The 13,334-nt window shown below is 44.4% G+C and overlaps 1 protein-coding gene across 1 annotated transcript in view; it reads right to left on the minus strand.

Moving 5' to 3' along the window:
* Positions 1–246: 246 nt before the first annotated feature.
* Positions 247–13,334, minus strand: part of LOC146863697 (uncharacterized) — a 50,862-nt gene continuing 37,774 nt past the window's right edge. Inside the window, exons 3-4 of the mRNA XM_085627836.1 lie at positions 12,800–13,312; positions 247–3,426 (exon numbers count right to left, since the gene is read on the minus strand). Of these exons, the coding sequence (XP_085483962.1) occupies positions 2,906–3,426; positions 12,800–13,312 (1,034 nt within the window). The 3' untranslated portion in view covers positions 247–2,905. The remainder of the gene's footprint in view (positions 3,427–12,799; positions 13,313–13,334) is intronic.

Consider the following 13,334-nt stretch of genomic DNA (forward strand, 5'->3'; position numbering starts at 1 on the left):
TAAAGTGTAATTCTTCCTTTCAAAATCACACAATTTTTTATTGGTGTAAATAACAAGCAGTGGAGTCTCACAATTTAAAGAAACTTCATTTGTCACCTATTGAAACCCTTTTAGGATGCAGTGTTGGCTTGATCCTGTCTAGATTCAAATCTGTCATGAAGGGAATACATACAGATCTTTAATGGACACCGCCTAACACATGAACCTGTAAATAAAACCTTACAGAGAGTCAAGGAACAAAATGTCTTATGTTGATATTTTTTTTATTTGATCATGCAATAATGTAGAAGAAATGGTAATAACATACATAAATTGTTAATTATACAATACAGAAAGGTCATGAGCGTATAAAGACCGTAAGTTATTAAACTCTCATTCAGATCAATTTTATTCTCCCAGGAAACACAATAAGCACTTAGAGATACTAAATAGGACATACCACACAGCTAGTAAAAAATTTTAGTACTTAGAAGGTCTTCTTCAATTTGTTGCAGCCATTATGTTGACAACATTATCTAGCAATATATGTGTTTACTAAAATTGGACAACAGAAGTATTCCCCTACACGCAGGCCAATATAGCTTCCGCTGTACATTGAGCAATTGAAAACATCTCTAAATATATTGATTACTAATTTACACCGTTTATTAGATCGCTAAGTCTGTACATTAAGCATATGCAAAATATACCCAACCTCCTAATTGGTAAAACATGGTCAAAAAAGATAGTTTGGATATGTTGCTTGTTAGAAATCTTTATAAATCCATCAAACATGTCATGGGCATAAAAATAGTCAGAATCAATTTGAGTACTCACTCTAGTAGTTCAAACAACCATAATAATATATAGTTAGCAATTACTGTTTTCTTGCACAATGTTGTGTTTCTCTTTGTGCATGAGATCCTTCTACAAAGTGGAATAGTTCTATGGGCATCATGTTTGCTTCAACTTATGTCAATGTTTTACTGATCGATATGCAAAAAACCATGCCTGATCCCCTAAAGTTTAGAGATTATTATAACATAATTTGAAACATAATATGCACAGGTTATGATTTACAGGTAGTGTCATTTGTATTTGGAATTTTGGTCAATTAGTTCATAGTGGAATACCATCATCATTTAATTACCACCTTTATTCTTATCCACTCAGAATGTAACTTTTTTTACAAGAATTCCAGAAGTAAACTTTAGTATTGCCTGATCATACTAATAGAGTGAGCTGTAGAAATCCTAATTTCACTGACATTATTAGTTGACTTTATAGAAAACATGTTATGGTTATTTGGGATTCTTTAAGTGTCCTGTGTTTATACATAAATAGTGTATCCCCAATGGAACATATGTTACATACGAAGAGAAGTTATGGGCTGGAATATAGTTATTTCACTAGATTACATAATTGTACAAACAATTTTTAAAAGGCAGCATGACTATAATATTTTAGCTGAAGCAACCGTGAGCTCTGTGAAAGTTCCTTTTGCAACTCTATTGATCCAAAAAACATATATTCTAGTCCATGATAACATGCATAGAAATAACAAGTTACTCAGCATGCAGCCACAAACTAGTTAGCTGTTTCATGAAACTTTCCCATATTTTACATTTTGAAGCTCAATTCAGAATGTTATGGGAGCCCATTCTTACAATCATATTCTTTATTCAAAACTCAAGACTTACATTGACTGCTGTACGGCTAATAGTGTTCAAATTTTAGAATGTAATTTTATGTATAATGACAATACTGTCCATCTTTTATCTTAGAAAACTGTTGAACATCCTCGGCCTAATTAAACAGAGATCAGTGAACAACTATGACCAATTATAACATTAAAGTACTTTGGATTTTGAATTCCAAATATAATTATTAATTACTAAGCATGTGCATTTCCATTCACCTAACAGAGGTGTCACTAGCTTACTTATCCTATGATGCTATGAACCAAGTAGGTTAGAAGAGGAAACTTGTTAATGAATTTACAGATGATCAAATACTCAATTTATAAAGAAAAATGTATTGTTATAGAAAATAACACAACGTTTTTAAGGACATGCCCCAATTTACTTTCAGCTTTGCCATGCATAAATATAGAAGAAATGTATTTTAAGATTTGATAAAATCATTCTATCTGATAGAGGAAACCTGATAAGAAACACACCACCAGAATGCTTAATAGTTTCAGATTTTTTAAATGCCATGCATAGGATCTCCTTTGCACAAGTAGCTCTGCACTTTACACTTCTGTGAATCCAAGGTGCTTTGAGGTGCCAACTGGTGCCCAGAATTTACTTAAGCAGGAGACTTTGTAAGAGGAATTACACGACTGTACATTCCAGTGTCAGCCTTGTTTGAGCGATACATGTCTCATTATAATAAGACTGTAGTAATATTACTCTAGCAAGTCATACACTTGTTTGAAGATTCATATAGTGGCAGCAATCACCTGCTGCAGTCCTAAATCAGTCAATGCGCCAGCTAACCAGAAGGTCACAAAACAAAAGTAGATGGCCAGCTCACATCTGTTCATGTGGTAGATCACTGTGAGATGCTGTGGTGTGGTGTGGTATACTATTTCATTTCCACTAATACAACATTCTTGCAAAATACTTTACTGCAAAAGGTTGGACAGCATATATGGCGAAATGTCAGAAAAGCAATAGATTTTACTTAAGCTTAATTTATTCAGTGACTCGCAAAATATTTCTTCTGTGGCCACTATTGATTACACACTAGTACTCCTTGTTTTATGGTATACCAGTTCTGGTCAGCAAAGGCCACCTTCGCAGTCAGTGGCTCTACTCTGGAAGGGGAACTAAAATGAAAGACATATCCTTGGAAAATAAAATATAAAAGAAGCTGAGTATCTGGGCTTAATGGGGTAATTGGCACCCAATGCCTGGTGTGGCTACAGGATTTCTTGGATGTCGCTGCTCCTGGCGGTTGCTGCTTTCTTCACTTTTTGGTTGGCTTTCTCTAACTTCTCTACAATAGTAGGTAGTCTCACTGTGATCAACAGTTGGAAATTTGTATCACCTCCAACTAGGGGACGTGCAGCCTTCACAATGTCATCCATGACTGGCAGGAGAGCGTCAAGCATCCCACTAAACTGGACAAACATGTTGGCCACACGGCTCTTGCCAGCCAAGGTGCTAAGGAAAGTGCTGCATTGCCTCACTGGAATGAGGAAATTTGTAACTTGCTGTTGAATAGTATTTTCTCGGTTAATGTCACCCATGATGGCTTGGATATTTCCTTTGTTCGCAGAGATGGATTGTTCCATGGTGCTGATTGCTTGGCTGCGGGACTTGCATTGTTCCTGATACATGTTCACAGTGCTCAACTGTGCGCTGAGGCCACGTTGTGCTTCATTAGCTCGGTTATTTGCATTTCTTATAGCAGTGTCCGCTGTCTGAATTCCATTAATAGCTAACAAAAGAAAACAAAACAAAATGAGAGATACTACCATGTGAAGCATACATTCATGTTATGGACTTATTTAAAACATTTGGGTCAAATTTACTAAACTGTCATTCAATGCAGTGCAGAATCCAAATATGCTGAGCTGCGTTGCGTGAAAGGGAGGGAGCAGAAGAGTGCCATATCTGCAAAGATGTGACACTCTCCGCTCCCCTCTCCCTAGCACCAGTGCAGAGTTTTGCTGCAGAGCACCACACACCTTTAAGCCACAGTGCAAGGTTGCGTGCGATAGTGAAGCATAGGTTTTGTTCTGGAAGGATTTCCTTGTACTACAAACTAGTATGCCTAGACAACTTCTAAAACCTTTCCTACTTTGCATGTGTGGTGTACAGTGCAGCTCACATGCAAAGTCAGAAAAGAAAGAAGAAATTAAAACATTTCTCCTCCTAATGCCTGGTTTCAAATGGCATTAGTTTTTGCTGCAAAACCCTGTCTCATATTTTTGGTAGATAGGGCTTTGCATCATAAAGGGTGGGTGACTGCACGGGAACACCCATGTAACGCTTCCTTGAAACTAAGTAACACAAAGCAGAACGCTGAGCTACTTTGCATCACTTTAAGTCAACTTCCAGCGCAAAAAAGTAAATAATTAAAAAAAACATTCTGTGCTGGTTTTCGTCACTTTAATGACAGAAACGCAGAGCTAAATGTTACTAAATCCCCCCCTTGTTTTCAATACCATTTGACAGTTATCATAGAAAGTTCGAGGAGGGAAGGCATCCTATCCTATAAACACACTCCTTCTGGAGTGCTATGTTTTACAGATAGGAGATATAGGACAAACCAGGAGCCAGACATCAATGACATAGGAAATCATAAAGCAAACACAAGGAGACAAAGCACTATGCGACCTGTTTCATGGAAACACTCCTCATCAGCCAGGCTAGCTTGAATCCAGTGGCAAATTGAGCTAGGGACCCCTGTCTGGGCATACCCTGCCAACTTAGGGCGAACAAAGCAAACACAAGGAGATGATGGTTAGAGCGCTGCAACTTTTCAGACACTCACCACCAGTCAGAGATCTTGGTTGAATCAATCATCATTCTTAAGCTCACATCGCCACCTCAGTTCACACACAAACTGCCAAACCAGGTAATCCCTGAACCGGAACCAAGCATCCTGGACCTTCTTTCGCGGTAACACTCCTTATCAGCCAGGCTAGCTTGAATCCAGTGGCAAAGTGAGCAAGGGTCTCAGCAATATGCAAATCAGTCTTGAACCTGTGCCTCATGGGAACAATCCAGCCCGAACCGCCAAGCAAGGTCTTCCCTGAACCGGAAACAAGCATCCGGGGACCTGTTTCTAGGTAACACCCCTCATCAGCATGGCTAGCTTGAATTCAGTGGCAAAGTGAGCAAGGGACCCCCCTTTGGCCATACCCTGCCAACTTAGGGCGAACAAAGCAAACACAAGGAGATGATGGACAGAGCGCTGAAACTTTTCAGACACTCACCACCAGTCACAGATCTGGGTTGAATCCAACATCATTCTTAAGCTCACATCGTCACCTCAGTTCAGACCCAGCAATATGCAAATCAGTCTTGACCCTGTGCCTCCTTGGGAACAGTCCAGCCTGAACGGCCAAGCCAGGTCTTCCCTGTACCGGAAACAAGCTTCCTGGGACCAGTTTCAGGGTGACACCCCTAATCAGCCAGGCTAGCTTGAATTCAGTGGCAAAGTGAGCAAGGGACCCTCGTCTGAGCATACCCTGTCAACTTAGGGCAAATAATACAAACACAAAGAGATGATGAACGAAGCGCTGACACGTTTTAGACACTCACCCCCAGCCACAGATCTGAGTTGAATCCATCATCATTCTTTAGCTCACTTTGCCACCTCAGTTCAGACCCAGCAATATGCAAATCAGTCTTGACCCTGTGCCTCGTGGGAATAGTCCATCCCCAAGTCAGGTCTTCCCTGAACCGGAAACAAGCATCCTGGAACCTGTTTTGGGGTAACACCCCTCATCAGCCAGGCTAGCTTGAATCCAGTGGCAAAGTCAGCAAGGTACCCATGTCTGGGCATACCCTGCCAACTCAGGTCAAACAAAGCAAACACAAAGAGATGAACGATGGAGCACTGAAACTTTTCATACTCTCACTCCCAGTTACAGATCAGGGTTAAATCCTTCATCATTCTTTAGCTCACTTCGCCACCTCAATACAGACACAGCAACATGCACGTCACACTTGGCTCTGTGCCTGATAGGAACAGTCCATACTAAATTGCCAAGCCACGTCTTCCCTGAACTGAATACAAGCACCCTGGGACCAGTTTCGGGGTAACACCCCTCATCAGCCAGGCTAGCTTGAATTCAGTGGCAAAGTGAGCAAGGCACCCATGTCTAGGCATACCCTGCCAACTTAGAGCAAACAAAGCAAACAAAAGGAGATGATGGACAGAGTGCTGATACTTTTCAGACACTCACCTCCAGTCACAGATCTGGGTTGAATCCATCATCATTCTTTAGCTCACCTCGCCACCTCATTTCAGGCCCAGCAATACGCAAATCAGTCTTGAACCTGTGCTTCATGGGAACAGTCCAGCCCGGACTGCCAAGCCAGGTCTTCCCTGTACCAGTTTTGGGGTAAGGTAACACCCCCCATCAGCCATGCTAGCTTGAATCCAGTGGCAAAATGAGCAAGGTACCCACGTCTGGGCAAACCCTGCCAACAGCAAGGGTAAACAAAGCAAACACAAGCAGAGCATGATTTATCTGTAACTTGCTCTTTGGTTGCTTTTGTGGTGTTCCTGATATTACTGGCCAGCAGGAAGAGAAGGTAAACATGTTTCTAAAAGGCATGTTTGCTTTCTGAAGTTTACAAGCCTTGTAATGTAATGTAAGGTGAATTTGCTGAGTTGTGCGTGTCACCCATGAGGACATCCAGATTACCTTTCTTTTGGCTAAGTTCCCTCTAAACAAACACATGTACATACAATGTCTGATTGAGTAAATAACTATCTTAAATTGCATACATTTGAATGTGAATTTGTATCTAGAATTATATAATGTGTAGGATCTTTAATCTTTAATAAAACTTTTGCTTGGATACTATATAGTGCTATTTCCTGTCCTTTAATAATTAATACGATAAAACATACATTGTTATGAAGTACCTCAAATGACATCTGATTCCCTTAAAGTTTTGCCATCTGGTGGGTTAAATTGTTTTAATCCCCCTTAGCATGGGCAGTCTCGTGGAGCCTCCTAAGCCTTTTAAGCACTTCTAGAATATACCTGATGGTGACATTTTGTTTTATTAATCCTGTGATAATCTGGAACGTGTGTGATTGAATAGTAACAAGTTGTTAGTCATGTCAGCCTAAGTGTGGTCTTTCCCAAAACATTTGTCTGTTTTCCCCGAATTTTGCTGATCTGTTTTTGCTGGCCTTAGGACTCTGGGCACTTTAGCACTGCTAACTAGTGCTAAAGTGTATGTGCTCACTCCCCTAAACATTGTAACATTGGCTTATTCACAATTAGCATATTTAATTGTCTTATAAGTCCCTAGTAAGGGGTATTATATGTTTCAGGGTCTGTAAATTAAATTCTGCTAGCGGGACTGCAGCACTGATTGTTCCATCCACTTAAGTAGCCCTTTAAACATGACTCAGGCCTGTCACTGCAGATCCTGTGTGTGCAGTTTTACTGCTGTGTCGACTTTGCATTTAACACCCCTCACAAGCCTTAAACTCCTCTTTTCTTATACATAAATCACCTCTAAGGTAGGCCCTAGGTAGCCCACATGAATCGTGAATCAAGGTAGGACTTGCTCAAGTTATTAAGATTATACCAGACGGGAGTGTTTCGCTTTCAGGGATAATGGGTGGAGATTACTTTGAGTCACTAACGGAGGAGTAACAGGATACTGGGGTCTCGAATAGGACGAGGGGAAAATCGCACGGATTATGTCCAAGCACCTCACACCAGGCTCAAAGAAATGTTGCACACAGAATCACCCATACCAGAATAGCCATGCCGCGCACACACACATGCACAAAAGCAACACAGGAACGCACACATTTACAACACTCAAACTGCACATGTAGATCATGTAGGAGAGTAGGATCTGCTTCACATGGGTACCCCCACTTTTTGCTGGTGTTTTACAGTTTTTCGACCTTAGTCTGGCTGTGGCCCTGCTAATCAGGACCACAGCCTAGCTGCTTCCTCTCTAAAATGGTTTCAATGTACATTAGGTACATATCTAATTGGATTCTGGAGTGCCTTATAAGCCCTTAGTATATGGTATACTATGTACCTAGGGCATAGGTACCTCAGAAGCCTACCAGGGCATGCAGCATGTATTATGCCACTCCTGGGAAGCACTCCAAAAATGACACCAGAGGTCTGCTACTGAAACCTGGGTACGGGTGTGCTTGCACCCCTTACTGTGGTATAAGCTACCTATATCACTACCTTATACAGACACATATAAACCTATAAGCCACTCCTATGGCAGGCCTTGACAATCCTGAAGGCAGAGTGCTTGGATGTTTGTGAGAGGGTGCCCAAGCATGAGCTGAGCCCCTCTGCAGCATTCGGAAATACTTCCTTATGCCTGTTCTGTGATAAAGCCATACCATATACTCTTAAGTGCATTATAACCTCACGGTAAATGCTAACTTTGGAATGGCTGCATCAAAACATGTCGTGTTTGGTGTCAAACGCTTTGGAACACTACCCCCCACCCCCGCCAGTTTTGGCAGCGGGGGTAGCATTCCACCCTTCTAGAGGGAGAGACATGTTCACACTGACTAAACCCGGTAGGTCTTTCCGGAGCCCTGGCATCACAAAATGGATGCTTCTTCCACAGACACGGGTCTGGCCTCCTGCTGCTGACTGAAACTCCAGCAGGGGAGGCCTGGACAATAGGTTTCCTGTCGCAGGGGAGGTGGTTACACAGGCTGATGTGTAGTGGGGCTGGGCGGGAGCACTCTCTGGTGCTTTGAAGTCCTGCACTGGGGGCAAACAAGGTGTCCCTGTGCATAGCCCAGTTCAAACCGATTGCAGGGGCACTCAGCCCCTGCTCTGGCGCAAAACTGGACAAAGGGAAAGGGGTTTAACCACCCCCACCCCAGGCCCACCCATAGGTGGGGCCATAGAGTTAGTCCATCCCCTAAACTTAGTATAAGTATAGGAATCCAGTCCCTAGGACTTTAGATTACCCTGGACGAACCTCTGAAACATATATCCTGGACCTTCGACTTTCTATCACGACTAGAAGACGGAAGGAGTGACTTCCCTGCTTGGCAGGCACCAAAGAAGCAACTGACCGGTCTGCATTACTGAAGCTCCCGCCGGACGCCAAAGTCTCTGCATCCCAAAGCTGAGGCCCATGGCTATCGTGGGTTACGTGGAACCTTGACCCTTAGACACCGTGAACTTTTGCAGCACCAACACCTTCCTGGTCATCCTTGAAGTTGTGCTTTGGGCTCCAAGTAGCCCCAGCCTTGAGCACCTCCTGCACCGAAGATTGTTGGCCTCCACTCCACGAGTGACCCGTGGGCCAGCTCCAAGTGCAACCGCTTGAGGCTCCTTTGCGATCACTAGCCCGTCGGCTAGCAGGTCCCCACGAATGCAACTCCACTTCTAACTGTGCTTTTCTGGTTGCTCCAGACCTGCTCTTACTTACCCATGCTGGGTGAGTCCATCAAACCTTGCTGGTCTGCACCACAGTCCTTTCTCTGATTTCCTGAGACTTGCTATTGCCAAGGCTTGTTGGGTCCTTTCTGGTCGCTGACACTGCAGCACTTGACAGACTTTATGGGAGAGCTCGAATCTGGCTCGTGGACTTCGTCAACACCTCCTGGGCCTCGTGGCTGAAGAGTCAAGACTCCCGTCAACTCACCTAAAGCACCCGACATCTGTGGCATTGGTCCATCCTGCCCTAGGTCACTGGCAAGTGACCCAGACTCTGTCCCCTCTGCTTTCAGGTTCCTTACATCCTATATCCAGGCTTGGATCTCTCCGGACACTTCTCCTCTTCACGGCAGCAGCAGTTCTTTGCAGGCTTCCATTGGCATCGATGACGAGACCCGACACCAAAAGACACCTATGCACCCGGCTTCCCTGGGTGAGGTAACTCAAGTACTCTGGTACTGTCGAGGGTGCTGGCCCTAGAACTGTCTAAGTCCAAAAGGGTTTCATCCTAGATCGATTTGAAGTGTCCCTAATCTTTAAAATTCCAACTGCGACATTCCCCATAGAAAGTAATGGGAACCCGCGGTTATGTTTCCACACTGCATACGGCTCCCATGGGTCCTCTGTGTCAGTACCTTGGGTGGTTCCTTGGGGTCCCAGCGATTCTAGAGGTAATAGGTACCTTGCCTATTTCAGTTGTGGTTCTTATACCACTTTTTTAGTATATGGTTTGGTACGCTCCTAGGGCCCCTATACGTGTATTTGTGCTTTTACTGATGCTTAAACACTTGTAACTGAAGTACTTCGAACTCAAGTCTCATAAAGAGACTAGAGGGGTGTGTATTATCTTAAATACATATATTTTGAATACATACCTGCTGTAGTTGTCTTTTCATTTGATCATTCAAGAGGTTATAGACTGGTAAAACAAGCTGCTTTACATTCCTTCAAGACTTAGCCTGAAGGCTGCTCTCCATAGCTACCACTAGGATAGCTTTCACATAAGGTTGTCTTTAACCTATCACCATAAGGGGTTCATTGGACTGATAGAAGGTGCCCACTAGAACTAGTGGACAGCATATATCAGGCCACCTTCTCACAGATCCTACATACAAGAAATACACAATCAGAAACTTTCACAATTTACAAACAGGGTCTCAAAAACTGCAAGCCCCACAAGCTATCAGTGCTTCTCCCCCCTTAGCTGAATCTGACTAGAATAATTTATCACAATGACCAATGAATGATGGAAGGATTCCAACTGCCTGAAACTGAACACTGACAACTGAAGCTGTCATATCTGGGGAGAGCTCCTCTACGTGTTCAACACTCTGTCCATCATCCCCTTTGGTTTTGCTTTGTTCGCCCTAAGTTGGGGTAAGGGTATGCCCAGATGTGGGTCCCTTGCTCACTTTGCCTCTGGATTCAAGCTAGCCTGGCTGATGACGGCTGATTAGCCAGAAACCGGTCCCAGGATGCTTGTTTCCGGTCAAGGGAAGACATGGCTTGGCAGTTCGGGCTGGACTGTTCCCATGAGGCACAGGGTCAGAATGATTTTTATATGGCCATGTGTTAACTGGGGTGGCAGAGTTGGCTAAAGAACGATGATGGATTAAACCCAGATCAGTTGACTAGGGGTGAGTGCTTGCAATGTTCAACATTCCATCCATCATCCCCTTTGGTTTTGCTTTGTTCGCCCTAAGTTGGCAGGGTATGCCCAGACGTGGGTCCCTTGCTCACTTTGCCTCTGGATTTAAGCTAGCCTGGCTGATGATGGCTGATTAGCCAGAAACCGGTCCCAGGATGCTTGTTTGCCTTCCAGGGAAGACATGGCTTGGCAGTTCGGGCTGGACTGTTCTCATGAGGCACAGGGTCAGACTGATTTGCATATGGCCATGTCTGAACTGGGGTGGCGGAGTGAGCGAATAAATGATGATGGATTAAACCCAGATCAGTTGACTTGGGGTGAGTGCTTGCAATGTTCAACACTCCGTCCATCATCCCCTTTGGTTTTGCTTTCTACCTGTTGGGTGACAGAGATAGGACCTACTCTCACCCCCATCACCAACGCCAACAACCTCAGGATCGTCATTTGCTGAAAACTTGACAGCATAGCCCAAGTCAACGCCATCTCTCCCTCATGTTTCCATACCCTGAAGATGATGAAGAAGATTCTCATATGGCTCCTAGTCAACACCCAGAAAACCATCCCCCATACTCTGGTCACCAGCAGACTCGACTACAAGCACACCCTCTATGTCAGGATCAACAAGCATCTCATCAGGAGGCTGCAGAACAACCAGAACCAAATTGCAAGCAATAAATAGCCATTCTTCCTAGTGAGAAGATGTAAAGGCTTGGGGGTGGTCACAGGGACCGCCTTAAGCTTGCACTGCTATTACAATCCGATTGGTATTGCCTGTCCAATCAGAGTTCATATTTTTACGATATTGCAACTTTAGGGGGGTGGTACATGAATCCCAAAAGGTATAACTAAGGTAGTTAAGTTAGTTGGGTGTGCGTGATCCTGAGAGAATGCTGAGAGGGAAGATGCTGACGGAGTTATTGATGATGCTGAGATGCTGAAGAAGATTCAATAGAGAATTACCAATTGAAAGCAATTGATTAGAAAGAAAATCGCGGAGGAAAAGAGTGTCAGAGAGGTGTGGGACGTGTTCGGCGGTCTAGAGAGGCTCACTATCCTGTCCTGATTCCTGTCCTTAATTCTTTGTCCCTAATCTTTCCTCGGGACCCTTACCACCCCATTGGCCAGGAGGTTGGTCTTCACACCATCTGTGGTAACTATAAAATTTGTATTATTTTCCTGATGTACTGCTGTCTCTATCCTCTCCTTTCTGAGCAACGTCAATCTATTGAAGCGTGAGAGTATTTGAATTGAATGATTCTTCCTCCCTTATGATTGATGGTGTCCATGGTGTATTTGAATGGTTCACTCACATTTAAACATTAGATAAATGTTTTGAAAACTTCCTGAGTCTGTGTTTGTTTTTATAGGTGAATTATTTGCTAGATAGGTTAAGTGCATCGTCACCATCAACTAGTTCCAACTAATTTGGTTCATCGACTAAATGGAAAGAACGTATTGATTAGTGATAATAAATAGGGTAAAATACAAATTATTGTGGTACTGATCAATTCATGAAATAATAAACAAACAACCCCCCCCTCCCAGCGGCTAACCAAATGAATTTGAGTGTAGGTGTGATTGATGGGCCCAGTTGATTATATGGTGTTGGAGTATCAGTTGTTGGTGCGCCGCTGGATCAGTACTAAGACGGGACTAACGAGCCTTCTTACGAATCAGATGCCAACATTTAGGACAGACAATGACACAAGCCAGTGGCAACTATGGGCGGAGACTGGGCGGGGCTTCTATTCCCTACTCCACTACAACAAGTCTCGCAGAGCAGCGCATGCGCGCTGTTTCTAGGCTCGACCTAAAAATTGGGCCCGCATTGGCTCACCCGAAGGCACCCTTGGCTCATCCAGGTAAAAACTGCTGCAACTGGGCCTGGTTGGTTCCCTGCGAAAAAGAAATTCCCCTGATTTTTTTTCACTGTCTCTCCCTATCCTGTTGAGACGTGCTGCCATGTATGGTATGGTAGTGAGTCTATATGCTGTAAGTGTGTCAATCAAAGAAAGAGTAGAGAAACGTACCAAGAAACGGTCCTGCAAACGGGATTAAGAAAAAGAAGAAAGACCGGCTCCGCGCCTGCTCGGCTTCCCTCCTCTGCTGCTCTGCTCGCCTCACGCCCTCCTTGGCCGCGTCAACGGCTCTCCGTGCTGCTGCGAGCTGCTGGCTGCTGAGGTCCGCCTGCACCCGCAGCCCGGCCAGCTGCTCCTGCAGGCCCTGCTGGCGAGCCTGCAGCGCCGCCTGCTCGCTCTTCAGGCGCTTTAAGGTGTTGAGGCGCTCCTCGGCGTTGGCGCTCAGTAACCTCACTTGCTCCAGGGACACCTGCTCCGCCAGCGAGAGGCTCTTGAAGGCGCTTCTGAGGTCGCAGCGGACGAGCAGGAGGTCGTCGCTCAGGTCGGTGCTGCTCTCCAGGGTCTCGGCCACAGACTTCAAGGAGTTCAAGCCGTCCACGAAGGGCTGCAGCACGGCCTGCTTGTAGCTCCCCTCTGTGACGGGGACCAGAGCCAGAGCGCGACCCGGAAGCAGAAGAACTGGGCCTGAGAGGGGGTGAAAGCAGAA

Source organism: Triturus cristatus, chromosome 2_1, assembly GCF_964204655.1.
Source record: "Triturus cristatus chromosome 2_1, aTriCri1.1, whole genome shotgun sequence".
NCBI lineage: Eukaryota > Metazoa > Chordata > Amphibia > Caudata > Salamandridae > Triturus > Triturus cristatus.